Here is a 22,003-nt window from a genome sequence, read left to right as displayed (position 1 = left end):
TGGCGCTTGCAACGCCAGGGTTGTGGGTTCGATTCCCACAGGGGGACAGTATGAAACATTTATGCACTCACTAACTGTAAGTCGCTCTGGATAAGAGTGTCTGCTAAATGACTAAAATGTAAAATGTAAATGTAAGGGTTGGTGTGAGGTGTGACCCAGGTACGGTGCAGGATAGACAGTAGGCAGTAGTCAGAGATGGTGAAACAAGGATCTTTACTGGTGGTCCCAAAACCAGGATGAGTGGCCCAGCCAGAGCCCAGACTTGAACACAATCGAACATCTCTGGAGAGACCTGAAAATAGCTGTGCAGCAACACTCCCCATTCAACCTGACTGAGCTTGAGAGGTTCTGCAGAGAAGAATGGGAGAAACTCCCCAAATACAGGTGTGCCAAGCTTGTAGCGTCATACCCAAGAAGACGCAAGGTTGTAATCACTGCCAAAGGTGCTTCTTCAAAGTACTGAGTAAAGGGTCTGAATACTTATGTAAATGTAATATTTCAGTTTTTTAACTTTTAATACATTTGCAAAAATTTCTAAAAACCTGTTTTTGCTTTGTCATTATGGGGTATTGTGTGTAGATTGATGAGGGGGAAAGAACAATTTAATCAATTCTAGAATAAGGCTGTAACGTAACTAAATGTGGAAAAAGTCAAGGGGTCTGAATACTTTCCGAATGCAATGTAAGCTAAAGGTATTGGGATGGAGGGATGGAGTGAGGAAGGGAGGGAGAGGAGGCATCATGGCCAGAAACGCCAATTACCACGAAAAGGTGTGCAGCTTTCCTGGTTAAACCCATGCTTAATGACAAACAAATGGGATTTTCAGTGGAACAAATGACAGGGCTAAGTTCCTTGGTTTTGGAGGCTTCTAAATGTAACCCACAATTGTTTCCAGCCTAGATAAAACACTGTCCCATCCACATACAATATAAATCAGATTCTGATTCAAAGTCTTATTTGGCATGGATTCACATCACTGAATTCTGTCTAATTCCTGCTAACATTAATAATGACATACTTATTTGAAATTTATTGAGTATGAGAGCAAGTCTCAATACAATCTGTAATTGATTCTAGAGTTACCATACATAACATCAACATCTTCAACATTTTCCTTAACCGTCGTGAAAGGAGCTCAGTAATCATAGGGAGATTATAATGACATAAACTTCATTCTAGCCAGTGATCAGTGATGGGGCCGTTACCTTCTAAGAAGGTGATGTTCTTGAGGATATAGGAGTGTTCCCAGTCCTTGAGCCTCAGGTCTTCTGTGATGGTGCTGAGGATCTCGACCTCATTCTTCAGGGTCTCCTCCATGTGCACTTGTGTCTCCCTCATGTACATTGCGTCCTGGCTTGCGTTGCTGATCTGCACCTGCAGGTCCTGGATCTTTAGGTGATGGACGCTGATGTCGCTGGTGAACGTGTGGTTGACTGCGCCGACCGTCCAGCCAACCTCCTCCAGCCTGTCCTTGAGCTGGTCCACTTGGTCCGCCGTGCTCCTCAGCAGGAGGTTGTGGTCGTGCAGTGAGACCGAGGCCTGGACCAGCTGGTTGCTGAGCCTACTCACGTTCCTCTCGGTGGAGCGGTTCAGGACGGAGACACGGTCCCCCAGCTGCTCCATGGTGCTGTCTGTCGACTGGCAGTGGCCTTGCAGATCCCTGATGTCCCTCTCCAGGCCACTCACTGCCCGGCCCAGCTGCTTTAAGGACTCGCTGTGGTTCTGCAACAGGCTCTCCAGCTTCCAGATGTTCTCCAGGAGGTCTGCCTGAGAGGAGATGTCGCCCAGGGACTGCTGAAGCTCCCGAGAGCGGTCCTCCATACGGGTCATGTTCTCCATCAGTGCCTCCTGCTTCTCTGAGGACATCTGGGACCTGGACACTGAGGAGGACACATGGAAGAGAGGAGAAAGAGGAGAGGTTCAATTATACATCTCCTACATCTCCATAGCAGATAGAAAACGCTACAGATCAACAACGCTACAGTATATGGCTCCTGAACATTTATCAACAGAATCCACCGCATTGGATCACTTAATTGTCACTGGAATGATGATTAATAACACTAGAGTTGTACACTACAGTATTACTATTAAAACGGCAAGATAGTGTCGTGATCTCTTTTATACCATTGGCAATGACTGTTTGTTGTTAACGTCTTTGGAAAGGAAAGAGAAGTGATCTATTTTAAACAACCTCTATAACAAGAGAAGGCTTTTAAGGTTTATGTTCTGTCGGAGTGAAGTTGCTTGGTAACATTGCAGTCAGCCAGAGAGATATTTTGAAACTAAATCCTCTCAGCTCTGCAATGACGACATCCTCTCTTATACTTTCGAGACCCTTATGTCAAAAAAAGTGATGTGGCTCAATCTGAGAATAATCGAATGTTGGGGAAATGGAAGGAAATGGCCAATTCCCAGCACACATGTTCAAAATCCCTCTCATCCTTCTCCACTGCTATTATAAAATTGTTGCCTATGTGTGTGTTGAGGACCAGAACTAATTTAATTATTTCAATATGAGGGAAATGTTGCCTACATGGTTGCACAAAGAGACTTTATATTACTTCTCATTTTACGTTCTTTACAAAGTTAATGAGCTGAAAAACAAAATAAGCTGGCGCTCAACCACAGAGACTTTCTCATTCCAAAATGACAGTCTATCTTACAGTATGTTATTTCCACACGTAGATAAGCCTAATTGTTATTAATCAGGAAGTCACGGACGGCAACTTCGGCTCTAATGTGGGTTGAAGAGTAACGTGGGAACGTGCCAAAAAGCACAAAACCAAAACAGATGGATTTGTTTCCCAGAAGGATAAATTAAGAAGAGAGATGTGGGATCCTGGACTGACTAGGGTGAATATAGAGTAGGTGAAGGTCTGCCCTCATTTAGCATTCAATCACTCATCCTTGGAGACACCGAAGTCTCTGGTAACGCACTGCGGCTCTTCGCATGACCTTGACCTGTCCCTGCTCTACCACAGGACAGTAACAAGAACTCACACAAGTTAACAGTCACATTCCATAAAAGGCTCCAAAATGCACAAATACTTTTTCTATTTCTCCTATTGATGCATTTCTGTTTACAGGAATCTGGGAGCCCAATTAAGTTTCAAGCAATGCTCTGGAGGATATCTAATGTATGAATTTCATCATCACCCATGCAACATTTACCCTTGCACTAGAGCCAAACAAATTTGCAAACAGGGGTGTGGTGACCAGTAAACTGGACTGCTCATCGAAACAGCCAGCAGGCGAGGTCAACAACCCCATTCCTCCACTGGACTACCTACCGTGACGACTGGAGAGTCTGTAAAAGAATGGAGAGTCAATGTGTAAAACATCCCTGTGAGGGTGTGGTGGCGGACCTATTATTCCCAGAGGCCTCACTGTCCTGGTGCATCATGTGGTTTTACAGGATGTTACTGTGCAAGACGATCTCTAGGACCAGGTGCTAGTCAGCTGTTTGCTCTCAAACTAGTTCAAGAGGAGAGGAGGCTGAAAAATACAGGCCACGCTCCTCTCCTTTTCCTGTTATTGGATTTCACATCCCCACACCCAATGCATGTTCCTGATTATCAACCGTAGCTTTTGCTTCTTAACAAGCCTCTTCATAAAATAGTAGCCTCACACATGTTCTGTGTCTGTCCCATGAGTTCAGTATGCAGGGACTTTTCACCTAGTGGAAGTGTGTTATTGTCAATAAGAACTGATTTCCTCTCCCACATAAAAAAAATAATACACTGTACTATAGAATACTATAGTACTTACTATAGAATTCGGGTAGTAAACTGTAGTATACTATAGAATCCTATACGCCACACTGTAGTATCCCTCGATCATGTAGTGCTTAATTTAGAATGTTCATTTTGTAGTGTACTGGAGAATACTATACTACACACTGTAGTGTTGTCACGATACCAGAATTTTGACTTCTGTCACGCCCGGACTCAGGGGACGCTTATATGTTGAGTCAGGGTGTGTGTATTCCTTGTTGTGTATTTCTATGTTGTAGTTCTAGTATGTCTAGATCTATGTTGGCCGGTGTGGTTCCAAATCAGAGGCAGCTGTCGCTCGTTGTCTCTGATTGGGGACCATACTTAGGCAGCCTATTGGCACTAGTGGGTTGTGGGATCTTGTTCCGTGTTAGGTATGTTGTTTGAGTACCTTGGACTTCACGTTTCGTTTCTTGTTTTGTCATTGTGTTTAATATTTAAATAAACATGTATGCATATCACGCTGCACCTTGGTCTGCCCCGTTCATGAAAGAACGTGACAGAAGATCCCACCAAACGAGGACCAAGCAGCGTGCCCAGGAAGAGCGAATTGCCATGTCACAGGTGGGCAAATTGTGGTCATGGGAGGAGATATTCGTGGGGAAAGGGCCATGGGCGAAGGTAGATGCCCAGGCAGGAAAGGAGCAACGGCAACACAGAGGACGCCGGGCGAGGAGGAAGCCTGAGAGACAGCCCCAAGAACATTTTTTGGGGGGGCTAAAGGGGTGGTCGGGGAGCGAGAGAGAAGAGCCCCGACCACTGCACCCGGTTGGTTTTCAGATTGGGTCCCTACGACCATGGGAAGAGGAGTGGGAACAGTATTATACTGAGGAGTCGGCGGATGACGACGACGACGAGGTTCTGTTCCCTAACTCGTGGGGGCTCCCGGAGGAGTCCTCACGGGAAGAGGAGTGCCGACGACGGAGACCCGAGAGGCAACCCCAAGACATTTTTTTGTTCGAGTACCTTGGACTTCACGTTTCGTTTCTTGTTTTGTCATTTGTGTTTAATAGTCAAATAAACATGTATGCATATCACGCTGCGCCTTGGTCTGCCCCGTTCATGAACGAACGTGACAACTTCGATACGATACCAGGTTTAGTATCACGATACTCGATACCATCACTATACTCGATACCAGAAACGATACCACAACAACAACAAAAAGATGGCGTATTAACCAAAGTCACAGAATGGCACTTGATCCAGATAGATAAACTCAGCTACTGCTCTGTTCAATCATTGGGCATCTTTTGAGTTCAATATCCTTACATTTCTTTGAGACAGCCATGTATGCATTTATTAATCAATTATACAATCATACAATCAATTTGACTTTGTTTTTACCAATCTAACTACAAAACAACATAATGAACTTGGTCAAATCAAATTGTATTTGTTGCATGCTTTGTAAACAACTGGTGTAGACTAACAGCGACATGCTTACTTACTTATGGTCAGCTGAATCTCTGTGAAAGCACTGTTGCATTTCAGAGGAAGTAACAGATCTAAGAAGTCATTTTGGTGTACTCTTGTTAATGTGTTATTTATCTGTCAAACAAGCAAACCTAATCCTCTAAGCATTAATAAGCTTTGCTTGTTCTTTATATCTGCCTCTGTGCTGTTTCCCTTTAATGGGCCTAGAACCTGTCTTAGATGTTACAATTGTAATAAAATTGTATATTTTTGCTGAAGTGTTGTCTGGTCCGTTGCATTGCTCAGAACTGTTGACCCAACTCAATAGGTGGCCTGTCACGAACTTGTGAGTATTACGTTCTGGTTGAGGTGTTCCCATCATTAAACAGTAACTGGTCTAGTCTGGTAGTTATGCCATTTTAGCTAACCCTAGATGGCAGGTTACTACAGTATACTACAGTCATGTCTACAAAAATACTACAGTATACTACACTTATGTCCACAAAAACTTTACAGTAAATACTACAGTATACTAGTCATGTCTGCAAAACCCTATAGTCAATACTACAGTAAGGTCCGCAAAAACACTACAGTGAATACTATAGTATACTAGTCATGTCTGCAAAAACACTACAGTGAATACTACAGTAAAGTCTGCAAATACACTATAGTGAATACTATAGTATACTACAGTAATGTCAGTAAAAACACTACAGTGAATACTATATTATACTACAGTCATGTCTGCAAAAATACTACAGTGAATACTATAGTATACTAGTCACGTCCGCAAAAACACTAGAGTGAATACTATAGTATACTACAGTCATGTCCGCAAAAACACTACTGAATACTACAGTATATAAATAGAATAACATTACAGTATTTAGACCATAGTATACTATAGTATTTTTTCATTAGGTCTTGTACAAGAATAATATCAATGCCTCAATAAAGAACCATACCTTTTTCAGCTATACACCTCCTCTACCAGTGGATGTACTATAAATCTAAAACCAAAACATACCCACCATAGCTCGTTAGGGCTCTATGACCAAATGATCTGGAACTAACAATAACATAAACACAATGATTGGCTAGATAAAGTTGACTAGTCCCTGGAGAATCATGAGTCTGGGGCGACTAGAGCTGTAGGGGGAGGGGAGAGGGTGGGGGGTATGTATAGCTAATTATCCATGACCATGTGGGTTCGATTCCCACGGGGGGCCAGTATGAAAAATAAAATAATGTATGCACTCACTAACTGTAAGTCGCTCTGGATAAGACGTCTGCTAAATTATGTAAATGTAAATGTACATTTAAGCATGGTCCTCATCAGGGGTGTCATGCACCCCAAAAATCTGAGGCGGCATAAAGTACATGAGGATGGCTGGGGGTGGTCCGGAGGGGGGCTAGGCCCCCCGTTGGAAAGTTGGAGAATTCTGCAATTTTCAAACTCCTGAAACAGCTTTTTCCTGCAATCTAGCCATAATCATTATGCTACATTTTTCGGCATATCTAAGCATACCTCTTGAGCTGTCTGTATACTCCTGACTGGTGGTTCTTATTTTAAAGAAACAAAATATGCTTCTCTGCATCTCTGCTAAAATCTGGGTAAAAGATTGAAAGGAATGTGAGTCTTATTCAGTAGGCTACATTAAGTTATTGTTTGCTTTTCTCAAATCTACCAACCTTGCCAGTAGGCATGCCAGCTAAGCTAGTTAGACAAGCTGGCTACTCTAACTTGATTGATAGCCTGAAATGGCTTCTTGGTAGCTAGTTATGAGGGTGGGAGATTTGGAACCTATCTGGGCTAGCTAAAGCGAACTTCAAAAAATTGCTAGGTGGCTAGCAGTATTACAGAGAAACAACAACAACAGCAACAAAATTGTATTAATATAGACATGTATATATACTGTATTTAGAGTATATACACTGAACAAAAATATAAACGCAACATGCAACAATTTCAAAGATTTTACTGAGTTACAGTTCATATAAGGAAATAAGGAACTGGAACATGCTGTCGTACACGTCGATCCATAGCATCCCAAACATGCTCAATCGGTGACATGTCTGGTGAGCATGCAGGCCATGGAAGAACTGGGACATTTTTAGCTTCCAGGAATTGTGTACAGATCCTTGCGACATGGGGCCGTGCATTATCATGCTGAAACATGAGGTGATGGCAGTGGATGAATGGCATGACAATGGGCCTCAGGATCTCATCACGGTATCTCTCTGCATTCAACATGCCATCGATAAAATGCCACTGTGTTCATTTTCCTTAGCTTATGCCTGCCCATACCATAACCCCACCAGCACCATGGTGCACTCTGTTCACAACGTTGACATCAGCAAACCTCTCGCCCACACGACGCCATCTGCCCGGTACAGTTGAAACCGGGATTCATCCGTGAAGAGCACACTTCTCCAGCATGCCATTGGACATCAAAGGTGAGCATTTGCCCACTGAAGTCAGTTACGACACCGAACTGCAGTCAGGTCAAGACTCTGGTGAGGACGATGAGCACGCAGAGGAGCTTCCGTGAGATGGTTTCTGACAGTTTGTGCAGAAATTATTCAGTTCTGCAACCCCACATTTTCATCAGCTGTCCTGGTGGCTGGTCTCAGACGATCCCACAGGTGAAGAAGCCGGATGTGGAGGTCCTGAGCTGGCATAGTTACACGTGGTCTGCGGTTGTGAGGCCAGTTGAACGTAATGCCAAATTATCTAAAACGACGTGGGAGGCGGCTTATGGTAGAGAAATGAACATTACATTCTCTTGGAACAGCTCTGGTGGAAACTCCTGCAGTCAGCATGCCAATTGCACACTCCCTGAAAACTTAAGACATCTGTGGCATTGTGTTGTGTGACAAAACTTCACATTATAGAGTGGCCTTTTATTGTCCACAGCACAAGCTGCACCTGTGTAATGTTCATGCTGTTTAATAAGCTTCTTGATATGCCACACCTGTCAGGTGGATGGATTATCTTGGGAAAGGATAAATGCTCACTAACAAAAACATTTGAGAGAAATGCTTTTTGTGCACATGGAAAATTTCTGGGATATTTTATTTCAGCTCATGAAACATGGGACCAACACGTTTTTATTCAGTACATACATTTTGTTTTGTTTAAACAAGACAAACCTGAGGAGGCACGTGCCCCTGTGCCCCATATGGGCATGATGTCTCTGGTACTCATTCCAGTCTCTGAAAAACGTCCCACACATTCCCAAAAGGGGTAGTGGCAGTTTGACAGTTTGCAAGGCCTATAGCACCTGTTTGCCCTCAGAGGCTCATATGACCAAAGGGGCCTGAGGTTGGCGCTGTTGGGGCTTGGGGACCCACACCCAGGGCTGGCCTGGGACCGGCTTAATGGACTACAAAAGCCACATGTGGGGAAGGTGATTGCCACGGCCTGCTCATTTGTTCTTGAACAGAACGAGAGCAGCCTCTAAAGAGCGGCCTGGCCGACTCTCTCCATTTAGGTCTCAGAGGATCACTGAATCTCTCCCTGAATGGACTCTATGGGCCTTAGTTGAGGGGATCTATTACAACAGTGCCTGGAACATGTCATGGCACAATATTATAACAGCACTGTCTGATGTGGTTCATGTCTCGCTAGGTTTGTATTATACATTTCTTTGGCCTTGGGTGTTCAGGTGAAAATCTAAAGTTTAACAAAACTGGTCACTGATTTAATCATTTGCACCATCGAGAGCATACTGTCGGGCTGCATCACAGCCTGGAACGGCAACTCCACCGCCACTGACCGCAAGGCTCTACAGTGGGTGGTACGCTCAGCCGAAGGCACCATTGGGTGCTCACCAGGTGTTGCAGGAAGGCCAAGAAGATCATCAAGGACCTCAGCCTGTGGTGAGTGATTTTGAAGGAGTCAGGCACAGGAGGGTAAATCACAGAATAAAAGGGTTTATTCCGAAAACACAGCGGTACGCAGCAATGCCTCAAACACTCCAGTGCGTAAATCAGGTGCACAGGGAAACAACAAGGCACACGGGTGAAATATCCCGGTGATACAAAATACAAGGAGCTCCACCAAGCTAAACTAACCTCCACAATAAACAATCACACACAAAGACAAGGGGGCAGAGGGAACACTTATACAGGTACTGATGAGGGGATATGAACCAGGTCAAACAACAAGACAAAACAAATGTAATGATGAGATGAGGAGCGGCAGTGGCTAGAAGGCCGGTGACGATGAACGCCGAAGCCTGCCCGAACAAGGAGAGGAGGCAGCTTCGGAGGAAGTCGTGACAGTACCCCCCCCCCCCCAGCATCATGCTGTGGGGGTGCTTTGCTGCAGGAGGGACTGGTGCACTTCACAAAATAGATGGCATCATGAGGAAGGAAAATTATGTGGATATATTGAAGCAACATCTCAAGACATCAGTCAGGAAGTTAAAGCTTGGTCGCAAATGGGTCTTCCAAATGGACAATGACCCCAAGCATACTTCCAAAGTTGTGGCAAAATGGCTTAAGGACAACAAAGTCAAGGTATTGGAGTGGCCATCACAAAGCCCTGACCTCACGCCTATAGAACATCTGTGGGCAGAACTGAAAAAGTGTGTGCGAGCAAGGAGGCCTACAAACCTGACTCAGTTACACCAGCTCTGTCAGGAGGAATGGGCTAAAATTCACCCAACTTATTGTGGGAAGCTTGTGGAAGGCTACCCGAAACGTTTGACCCAAGTTAAACAATTGAAAGGCAATGCTACCAAATACTAATTGAGTGTATGTAAACTTCTGACCCACTGGGAATGTGATGAAATAAATAAAAGCTGAAATAAATCATTCTCTCTACTATTATTCTGACATTTCACATTCTTAAAATAAAGTGGTGATCCTAACTGACCTAAAACAGGGAATTTCTACTAGGATTAAATATCAGTAATTGTGAAAGCTGAGTTTAAATGTATTTGGCTAAGGTGTATGTAAACTTCTGACTTCAACTGTACACACCGGCACGGCAACCATTACAAAATACAAGCAAATAGTATTGTACATCAATTTCTCTCATCTCTCTCTGAATGTGCCTAGAGGAAGGACACAAATATTTGCAGGCATCTGTCAAAGAATATGTAATTGATTAAGTTAAAGGGAACCTTAAAAGACAACCAGGTAAAAGAAGCAGGGTTAGGGCTTAGAAGCATGCATTTTAGAGAATCACCCTGACAGGGACAGACACTGTGCAGGGCAGAGCAGGGCAGGGGCTGACAGTCTTTGTGCTGCAGACAGACAGACAGTGCCTTTGTACAGCCCTATCAGCCCTGACAGTCTCCCACTCCTCACATTTGGCTGTTTTGTCTCTGACTGGTTCTGGGTTCTGCATAGGCTCTGTCATAAATTATATATGACATTCAGATAGAGTCAACATGATTTTATCCTATATGAGTCATTTACTGAAAAAACCCTGGAATATGAGTATGTTTTTGACAGTGTCTAGCTAACAAGAAGCAGATTTACACACGATCGTCGGCCTGATGAAATCATTACAAACTCAGAGAAACTCTTTCTCCATCATCGTCTCTTTCCTGCATATGAGAAAGTACTCTCTCCCAGTGACGGACCTACAGATTAGTTACAATCCCATTCACAGGTCTGGGTGTTTTTGACATTACCAGAGGGCTCTCTGGGGAGAATCAAACACTTTGTCCACCCAGCTCTGCTCTGGTCTGGTCTGGTCTGGTCTAGCCATGCCTTGGCAGGGACACTCAGTAGGCCCACAACAGCTGTCTTGTTTCCTGATGAGGACACAGTGTCAGACTGTTTGAGTAGACACCAGGCCAGAGCCCAGTAGCATCCTGTGCCACTACGTTATCACCCAGGCCTCCACTCCCATGCTGTGTCCAGGAGGCCCACCCAGCCCTAGGGCTCAGCCAGCACACCCACCCCACAATAGGACCATTGTCTCTGGGAGTGGAGGGCAGAGAGACGTCCATCCTGGATCCTGCTCAGACCAGCTCGGCTCTTTCATCCACAGCGTCACAGACTGGCCAAGAAGCAGCCCACGCACAATCAAAGGGATCTCAGATTCTTATAGGGCTCTGAGCGACAGCCAAGGAAAATATACAGGTACACCCAGGCTCTGCCAGTTCAAACAACTTAATGTGAGCCATGGGGCGTACATACTGACATGACTTTACAGGGTGGCTCGCTGGGCTGGCTCAGTCTGCGTCCACTTCAAAGTCCCACGGTCAAGAAGACACACGGAGAGGACTATTAGAGCTGCATTCCTCCGAGGGCAAATGTAAAAAGCAGTGAGTCAGTGCCATCATGTCTTTCTGTTAATACATGTCAGGGCCTTGTCAGTGTTGTTGATTGCTCCTCCCAGATCTGGGGGCGGCTAGCAGCACTGAGCGTTGTCACAGGGTGCCAAGTCACTCTTCTTTTCAGCACATCAGAGTGTGTAGGCCGTGACGAGCCTGTCATCTGGAACACATTACAGTTTGTGTTCGGCTCTCGGAGTCACGCACATATTAAACAGGGCATTAACTTGTACTCAGGCTGCAGTAACAGTGGTGGGGAAGTGAGGAAAAGAGTCTCATCGGATTTACTCTGTATATTGCATGTCCTTATACATTTCCATGGCCATCTCAGAAAATTAATCATGCCCTTAAATAGATCCATGAGGAAAGCTGCAGAAAACATTATGCTGAAGTACTGAAATTCCCACAGAAAAACGTTGTTTCTTAAAGTTCTCTGAACGTTCTGAGAACATGACTTTAAATAACACTATGGAGAAAATCTGTAGAAAACGTTATGCTAAAATACTGAAATTGAAACAGAAGAACGTTGTTTCTTAAAGTGGCAATATGTAACATTTTGGGCGACCCGACCAAATTCACATAGAAATGTGAGTTATAGATCTATCATTGTACTTGAACGCAAGTCTAAGAAGCTGTAGATCTGTTCTATGTGCGCTATTTCTATGCTTCCTGTTCTTAAGTTTTGTTTTTGCATTGTTGTATTTCAGTTTTGTACACCAGCTTCAAACAGCTGAAACAACAATATTTTTGGTTATGGAAAATATATTTAATAGCGGTTTAGATGGTACAATTATTCTCTACACTATGCTAGATTATTTTGTCACATAAACTGAAGTTAGGTGAACTATTAGAGTTTTAGCAACCAGGAAATGGCAGAGCGATTTCTGCATAGTGCAACTTCAACATTCTCTGAATGTTCTGAGAACATGACTTTAAATAGAACCATGAGGAAATCTGTAGGAAATGTTATGCTGAAGTACTGAAAATCCCACCTAAGAAACATATGGTTCTCAGAACGTTATGTGCTAGCTGGGTATCTTGCACCATTCCCAGAAAGTTGTGGGAAGGTTGTATGCAAAATAAGCATAGGAAAACCACCCTCTCACCAAGCTCTAAGAAACATATGGTTCTCAGAAAGTTATGTGCTAGCTGGGATATGTCCTCTAATTCGTATGATATTCTACGACCGCTATTCCATTCATAATGTTACCTAACGTAACGAAACATATCATACTAAATGGAATATCACAGATTTACGTACAGAATAATACAAATTACCCTGAGAGTGAGCAGTTGACATCAGGACAGATCAAAAGCAGCTGCCTGATGTCTCCTGCACTTCCAGTTTGCCATTTTATCCCCACGGTGTGAGTTCTGTTTGTGGTGGATACACATCAAGTAGTTCCATGTTGTGATGGCAACACCAGAATGTAATACCCCAAACAGAGAGTCAGGTACACCAGTGGACATCTGCTTCAGTTCTTCTGAAGGGAGGAATCTCATCTGCACCCTGCTGAACTGTCTGAGCAACCAGAGCCGTTTGAAAACCATAGAAAACCACCTTGAAATTCCAGGTGGAATGAGAATACAATTATGGGAGGTTAAATCTGTGTTGTTTTACATCAGCGAAAATCTGCTATTATTCTTGACAAGACAATCCTTTCACATACCATCTGGACAAGACAAAGGCTCCACTTTAATTTCCTGTTCCCGAAACGACCTTTATCCGCTGCTCAGACAAATACCTCCCCAATATTATGGGATTGATTGCATAATTGAGGAGTGGAGGGTCGTCTGGACGGTCTGCACTCTAAACTGCTGTGTGTCATATACTGTAGATCAGTCAGTGCCCCAGACAGGGAGTTACCCACTCCATCCAGGAGTGGCTATGGAGGGACTGTCTGCTGGACAATGAGCAGGACAGACCAGACCAGACTACAGGCTGTAGCGCAGGATGTATGGTATGAAACCTAGCTGCTGAAAGGCACATAGTCAGAAGTAGAACCCAGGCTTTTGTTTGATTCCACTTCACTTTCTCTGATGTTTTTCTCTGATAAGGGAATCAAAGCGCAGCTCCTGCTGAGAGGGGGATTGGCTGGTTGAAGTGATGCAATCTGGGACCGCAGGGGGATCTTTTAGCTGAAGCCCTTGAGGTAGAAAGCACCTGTTCTCTCTCCGACAGCTTTCACTATGGTAATTGAACATTTCCTGTGCCTAGTATAAACATAATTTTTCCAAACTCATATATATCTTCCATCTATGCACTGCTAATGTTGAACTTCATAGGGTGAAGGTATGTTTTATTACATTTTAGTAGACACGACTTACAGGAGCAATTAGGGTTAAGTGCCTTGCTCAAGGGCACATCAACATATTTTTCACCTAGTCGACTCAGGGATTCGAACCAGCGACCTTTCAGTTACTGGCCCAATGCTCTTAACCGCTAGGCTACCTACCGCCTGTACCACAACTGTACAGCTTTGAACCACGAGTAAACCATGTAATGAGACCGAGGATTTTTTTAAAATGTAACTTTACTATCTGTACCCTGGGGCATGGACATGAGACAAACAATCCATTCAGTTTCCTCAGTAGTTTGTTTAATTTGTTTTTGTCATGTAATCATCTCCCCAAACACTGATTGAAAGTAACAACTATGCAAACGCCTGACGGCAGTCATCATGCATTGTGTGTTTTCACCGAAATATTAGCTCTGCGGCTGGAAACCCTATGGCCGGCCAAGACACAAACACAGCCCAAACACAGTCCAACATGAGGCCTCTGAATCTGTTGTGCTTAATTACCTCTTCAGAGAAACATTTATAGGTTTAATTTTGTAACATGCTGCGACATTTAAGTGTGCTACACATTTATGGTCCTCTGCTGCAGACTTCTAGAATCACTGTAGTCATTTGTGGAAAGTTATATCAATTATGCCGCTGGTTTATTTGGCGGGCAGAGCCTGAGCAATACCGCTTGACATTTTTCTAAAACTTGTCTGTTGTGAACTACTTGGGGTCCTTGAAAGTTGGCTGCGACATGGTGTCAAGTGGAATCGTTTCTGTCCTCTAAACTCTTGACATGAAGGGGTTTTGTCCTGGTCAGTTACGAGGGACCACCAACAGCCAAAGAAAAACTAAGATTCAATCAACACTTCCCAACATAACTTTTTATTGAAAGGAAGTTATCAACATTTACCAAATCCAGTCCAGATATGGTAAAAGAGTTGAGCTTATCTGCTCTTTCGTCACTTACCCCTGGCTATCTTCAATAGAACAGCTGACAAAGCACTCTGCATGGAATGAATTCAGCACGTGGACAACTCATTATAACAGTTAGGAGCTGCAAAGTGCACAGTCCAGCAACGGGCCAGACCAATTAGGGTTCAAATGTTAATTGACACGCTGTTTAACTCTCTCTCTCTGTCTGAATGGGGATGTTTTTAGCATTCATCACTTCCCAGTGAACCTATAGGGAGCAGGACTTCTCCAACGGGAACCGAAAGGATTAATCCCTGTCTGTAATGAGTTGGGCACAGAGGAGCCTGAACGTCAGCTCAGAACTTCAACATCAGCTCAGAACTTCATTAGTGGGGCTTTTCCAGAGAAGAATGGAAGGAAACCGTGCAAAAAGGGGCTATTGGAGACTAGAGAGGGTTCCAGCCAAGGCTTTAACTCTGTTGCCAAGCTACACGTGTTTGTGGAAAATCTTTGTCATCTTTGGACTGTTTATGAAGCACATATGCAAGTTCACTTCTCACACATATCAAGTATAAACACATAAAAATAAGAAATAATTAGCAAATGAGCGCATAAATCCAATAGTTGTCTCAGAGTTGGGTGTGGCAGTACTATTGAGGTTCTCTTTGAGCTCTGAGGAGTGGCTCGATTTGTGGTTTGAATTACACACAGAAAGTTATTCTATGGATAAACTAGGTATAACACGTGTTCTAGATTCATGGGAATTTGTATCTTGTACCCTGTTATATGAAGATAACTTCAGACATGGTGATTTTTTTTGGGCGGTTATGCTAAGCTCAGCTTCTCACTATTTCCTCAAGAACTCTGACTGGATTTGAACGTCTCCTGAGTAGTGCCTTTCTAGTTGGTCACAGTTAATGGAAACCCTACAGGGTTGGCATCAGACCACAGATCTTCATCTAATCTGACAGTTGGTGGTTAAGTTGGCCAGCAGTGCGGTTGTGAGTAAGGAGAGAGGTTTGCGACTGTGACCTACAGTTTTACTTCATCTTTTGCACTCCACACTTGGCCAAGAAAGCCCCAGCGCCCAGTGCCCATACCAGATCATATCCTGCATACAGTACATCATACAGAAGAGAAGGCAGGTGGTTTCATTGGTCTAAATTGTTAGAAGGTCTTTATGACTTGGTAGAGGCAGAAGTTCAATAGCGGACAGGTCTTACAATCATAAATATGACTGATAATGATTACGATGGCACATAATCACATATAACTAATGAAAGATGAAAATATACAAATGTTTTGCACCATGGAGGTCCATACAGAGTCGAGGTCCACCTAAAAAAGCAAAACATCTAAGAAATACCATGTCAGAAAAAAACAAGATAATTCGAAAACTGATTTTTCATAACAGAAACCTATTATGGTAATTTATGCTAACCAGCAACTTGTCCTGAAAATCAGCAGCCCTCAACTTTTCCAATGATCCACTTAGGAAAAAAACGATACGAAAAAATTGCCACAAACTTGAGTGGTTACATACAATGGAAAGCATTACTTAAATGTATAGGATAAACAGAGATACAGCACTGTGTATAGGAAATGAATCCTGGGGTAGAGAATCATGCCACATAACATTTATTTATCCACAGGGGTTGGAGGGCATTTATAAGCATTGTTTGTGGATGCCAATGATTAGCAATAGCCTAAGCCTACAATACTGTAGATGTCTGTATCGTAGATGTCTGTATCTATAAAAGGTGCTTTCCACTCAACAGAAGGATAAAAGTGTCCATCCAGACATACAAAGACAGTATAGCGGAGAAGGGAAAAAAGCTTTGAAGTCCACGATATAGGGAGGATCCCTAAATATAACAAAACTCTGATTGGGAAGAGCAGAGAGCTAGACAATGGTATAGTAAACAGACCAGATGATTATGACTATAAAAACATGGACAATGAGTGGTGCCTTGATGTCTAACTGCTTGATCTTGGTCTCTCAAAACTGCTTAGACATAAAAACCAATATCAGCTCAGGTCTGACTGCATCAGGACATTCCTTATAAAGTAGCCTCAGAGCATCTTAACCTGGTGTTGAGCCTGTAGAACTAAATCAAGTCACCGGCGTTCCAACTAATACATCAACATAACCATCTGGATAGAAGTGACTGTGAGGCCGTCATGACAGAGCAGAAAGGTTTTCCTGTTGAATACTCTCTCAGCAGTGTCTCTCTGATTAACTATTTACCCAGATGGATGAGGTTCAGTTTCTATCTCCACATGGAACTGGGCTTGCTCAACATTAAAATGCTGCTCTTTTAAATCTCTTAGATGTCAGACGTATGCCAGACAGGCACTGGCATAAGTAAAACTATGAGTCAGCAAATGTGGTGTTTGAAAGCAAACTTGATGTTGAATATAAAAGGGAATCTCAACAAACAATAGGCCTACAACAATATTCCAGAAATTACTTGCAGGCTGTAAAATGAGTAGCTTGCTAAGATTGATATTTGTGACTTACTGGTAATAGTGGGTCTTCTGGCTGGCTGTTAATCTAGACACAGTTTCCGTATGACCCATATGTACTGTACCATGTTCAGAAAAATGACGGCCTACAGATTCAAAACATTTGGCGCTCTCAAACTAAGGATTCGGTGGCTAAATGATGTAGCTAAGTAAAACAATAATTATACTATTTAATTATGCATGTATGAACTAAACTGAACAAAAATATGAATGCAACATGCAACAATTTCAACGTTTTAATGAGTTAAAGTTCATATAAGGAAATCAGTCAATTGAAATACACTCATTAGGCCCTGATCTATGGATTTCACATGACTGGGAATACAGATATGCATCTGTTGGTACCAGATACCTTTAAAAAAAAAAGTAGGGGCGTGAATAAGAAAACCAGTCAGTATCTGCTGTGTCCACCATTTGCCTCATGCAGAGCGACATATCTACTTCGCATAGAGTTGATCAGGCTGTTGATTGTGGCCTGTGGAATGTTGTCCTACTCCTCTTCAATGGCTGTGCGAAGTTGCTGGATATTGGCGGGAACTGGAACACGCTGTCGTACACGTCGATCCAGAGCATCCCAAACATGCTCAATGGGTGACATGTCTGGTGAGTATGCAGGCCATGGAAGAACTGGGCCATTTTCAGCTTCCAGGAATTGTGTAAAGATCCTTGCAGCATGGGGCCGTGCATTATCATGCTGAAACATGATGTGATGCGGCGGATGAACGGCACGACAATGGGCCTCAGGATCTCGTCACGGTACTGTATCTCTGTGATTCAACTTGCCATCGATAAAATGCAATTATGTTCGTTGTCCGTAGCTTAGGCCCGCCCATACCATAACCCCACCGCCACCATGGGCACTCTGTTCACAACGTTGACATCAGCAAACCGCTTGCCCACACGACGCCCACACGTCTGCCATCTGCCCGGTACAGTTGAAACCGGGATTCATCCGTGAAGAGCACACTTCTCCAGCGGACCAGTGGCCATCGAAGTTGAGCATTTGCCAACTCAAGTCAGTTTCGACGCCGAACTGCAGTCATGTCAAGACCTTGGTGAGGACGACGAGCACGCAGATGAGTTTCCCTGAGACGGTTGTGCAGAAATTCATCAGCTGTCCAGGTGGCTCGTCTCGGACCATCCCGCAGGTGAAGAAGCCGGATGTGGAGATCCTGGGCTGGCGTGGTTACACGTGGTCTGCGGTTGTGAGGCCGGTTGGACGTACTGACAAATTCTCTAAAACGACGTTGGATGCGGCTTAAGGTAGAGAAATGAACATTATATTATCTGGCAACAGCTCTGGAGGACATTCCTGCAGTCAGCATGCCAATTGCACGCTCCCTCAAAACTTGAGACATCTATGGCATTGTGTTGTGTGAGAAAACTGCACATTTTAGAGTGGCCTTTTATTGTCCCCTGTATAATGATCATGCTGTTTAATCAGCTTCTTGATATGCCACACCTGTCAGGTGGATGGACTATATTTGTCACGTCTACTCCCACTTCGGCGCTCGACGTCGCCGTTCTACTAACCACCGGTTCTGGCAACCCATCATTACGCACACCTGGCAACCATCATTACGCACCTGGACTTCATCACCCTCTGATTACTTCCCCTTTATCTAGCACTCCATTGTATCACCCATCAGGCAGTATTGTTTCTGTTTTCATGTTCAGACGCTACTCCTGTTTTTGTATTCGCTCTATGTTCGTTTCGATTAACCTCACCGACTGCACCTGCTTCCTGACTTTCTTCGTCACAATCTTGGCAAAGGATAAATGCTCACTAACAGGGATGTAAACAACTTTGTGCACAAAATTTGAGAGGAATACGCTTTTTGTGCATCTGGAATATTTCTGGGATGTTTTATTCCAGCTCATGAAACATGGGAAACATGAGTTTATAGTTTTGTTCAGTGTATATATATACACACTATTGAGCCAAAAACGGGATGTTGAAAAAAATTCTGAGGTAGTTTGGCAAAATGTCAGATAGAAATTAGGTAAACAAAACATCAAGAGGACTTTAACAGGGCACAGTTTATAGCAAAATGCCATTGCCAATATGTCATAAACTCGCATGACTGGTTGCTGCAGGAATCATAAAAGACAGATATTTTTGGTAGTCCTAGGTCTACTCTCCAAATGTATCTACCATTCTCAAACAGATTGTTAGTAGGCCTACTTTTTCGGTGTTGATGGTCAATCTTCCTCTCTTCTGTCCTGGACACCTATGAAGTGTCAACACTATTTAGAAATCAGCTCCTCTGAAAGGTGACGTATTGGGCAATCTCCTTGTCCATAGGAATGTTTGTTGGGTACCTTGCAAAACACATTTTCCCATAAAGGACTCCAGATGCAGGAGCAGACTAGTTGTATTGCTGCCCAGCTGAAACATGAGTACCAGGTTCTGTATGCATTCAAATTAGTCAACATACTGTACATTCAAATACATTGGAAATCAATGTAGCATGACCCAAATAATGTGTACCGTATGTGTCCAAGTCCATTATGACTATATTAAGGCATAGGCTACTAGTCGGCCTTCAAAACAATAGATGATCTGAACAGGTCTATCTGGTTTGTTTAATACTGTATGTAGAGTGACTGTCCAGATGACCTGTAGGCATTTGGAACAGGACTACGCAGGACAAGGTTTGGGGAGCAGTTATTTTATTACCTATAAACCACTTTGGTTTCCAGAAAATCCTAGTGTTTTCATGCTTTGAAACATCAACCCACTGTAAAGGGTTGATTAACTAGTCACCACTTGATTATGATTCATAGGGTCCATTTATACAGACTCAAGTAGCTCAAGGTTTTTTTTTAAGCAGCTGCAATTTGTTTTGCTATTTAAATAGAAATAGTACTAAATTCTGAAACCAACATGACACATTAGTTATGTACCTAGAATAGGAACCTGCCTCTCTTCACTATAATAATATGCAATTTATTTACTATTAGTTCTTGACAGTGGAAATGAGCACAGTGATTCATGAAAATAATACATTTTCTCAGTGACATCCTCCTTGATATTTAAAAAAATACTTGCCAATGTTTTTGGGTTGACATTATATTTATATTTTTTGCAGACTTTTTCCTCTTGACTGCACCGGTCCCTTGCCCTCTAGGAACATTGGCCAAACAAGTCCATGACCTTTCTTCATAAACATGGAGGATCAAAAGTGCAATAGCTTTCCATGCACAGAGCACCATTTATATAAGAGAGTGTGAGGATCCCAACGTTTGTTAAACTCACTGGAACACTCTCTTAAACACTGTTAAGCCCTATCAGGCAGCTGAGAGAGCCAGACATAATCAGGGAGGTCCCCAATGGGAGTTATTTTTTAACTGGAAACTTAACACTAGCTGGGTCACTCACTTCTCATACATTCTCAACATCATGTGCTAAAGTCGAATAGCCAAAAAACTTTGAGTGCTTCGATTTTTAGGCTAATCAAACTGTTGTATCTCTATTTATTATCTCTAGTCTCTCCATCGTTCCCTCCTTACTGTCCTCGGCTCTTCCATCCCCATCTCAATTCCTGAGTAGTAGGGTGATAGTTATTGTGATTGTCAGAGTAATGTGTAGTTATACTAATCCTACTAAGTAGCAGATGACTTTGATTGTATGTAAACTGTTCAACTGTTTAACAGTTGCAACAGCCATTCTGAGTCCGTGGACAGAGGTGTACCAATACAGTCGGTCTATGGAAAGTGTGAGAACATCCTTTTATACGGAGCACAGGGTTCAGATCTGTATTCATGCCGTGCCTTCTCCAACCTTACAGAGTTGTGATCTCTCAGCATGGATCAGCGAGTACATATGAATGACATGAAATATGGAGTGATATGACCCCTCTTTCTTATCTATCTAAAAGCATGGATTAAAGGTTCAGATGTCAGGTCTGGATATTTAATGTGCTAGCTAAGAGGTTGAAGCAGAGCCCTGCCCAGGTCATATAGGGAAACCTCATAAATATTCACATATGAACACAAATGAAAAGCAAATGTGGATTCAAAAGTGGATGGGTGTTGGTTCGTGTTCACACTGGAAACTTGGCAGGGTCCCTCTGAAATGTCCCCCTCCACAGCAGTCATCATGTTATGTTAATCTCATTCACCCTCTCTAATGATCCACATTTCATTTCATTTCTATTTGAAAGCTCTGTTAGATTGCTTTTTAAATTAGCTTAACGCTAAACCATAAATTGCTAAATACCTCCATGACAGTGTTTGTCTCCCACGATTTCATCTTCCTTTTCAAATGATGTCAATGGTATTGCATGTTGGCCCCAGTAATGCCTTGGCTTTGCCTAGGCCTATATCCACCTATAGAACTTCAGTTATTATGGTCCTGATGGGAGGAGTTGGAAAGGCATGTGTGAAATTCCATAGAGATTACACAAAGCGTTAACCATCCAGATTCCTGCTGTTCACCAACCCAACAGGGCTTAGGTCTGCGTCTGGGAACTTCCCTCTTTACTAATAATGCAGAGGTGTGGTTTACAGACCAACACTGCATGGTTTCTCTGGGTTATAGAGCTAGAATCTAACAGTGAAACATTACTTTATTCATGTTTAATTGGTTACTAGGATATAATTTGTCAGCCATGGATACCAAGAGCATGATTCTTTTCAAATGCTCTGGATTTTTCCAAATCAATCTAGGCAACAACGGTATAATTCTAAATTGGTTTAAAGTACGAATCCGCATTTGGGGAAAAAGTGCCACTTTGCTTTGTTGATGGAAACAGAGAAGAGGAGCGTGGTAAAACAATTTTGCAGT

General features: G+C 43.0%; 1 protein-coding gene across 1 annotated transcript in view; it reads right to left on the bottom strand.

Moving 5' to 3' along the window:
* Positions 1 to 22,003, bottom strand: part of LOC311108621 (scavenger receptor class A member 5-like) — a 51,519-nt gene that overhangs the window by 21,657 nt on the left and 7,859 nt on the right. Inside the window, exon 4 of the mRNA XM_084151288.1 lies at positions 1,206 to 1,880. Coding sequence (XP_084007414.1) covers positions 1,206 to 1,880 — 675 coding nt within the window. The remainder of the gene's footprint in view (positions 1 to 1,205; positions 1,881 to 22,003) is intronic.

This window comes from Coregonus lavaretus (genome assembly GCF_964263955.1).
Source record: "Coregonus lavaretus genome assembly, chromosome: 33".
In the NCBI taxonomy this organism is placed as follows: domain Eukaryota; kingdom Metazoa; phylum Chordata; class Actinopteri; order Salmoniformes; family Salmonidae; genus Coregonus; species Coregonus lavaretus.
Note: the sequence above shows the minus strand (reverse complement) of the source record. Positions and strands in the feature narration are given on the sequence as shown.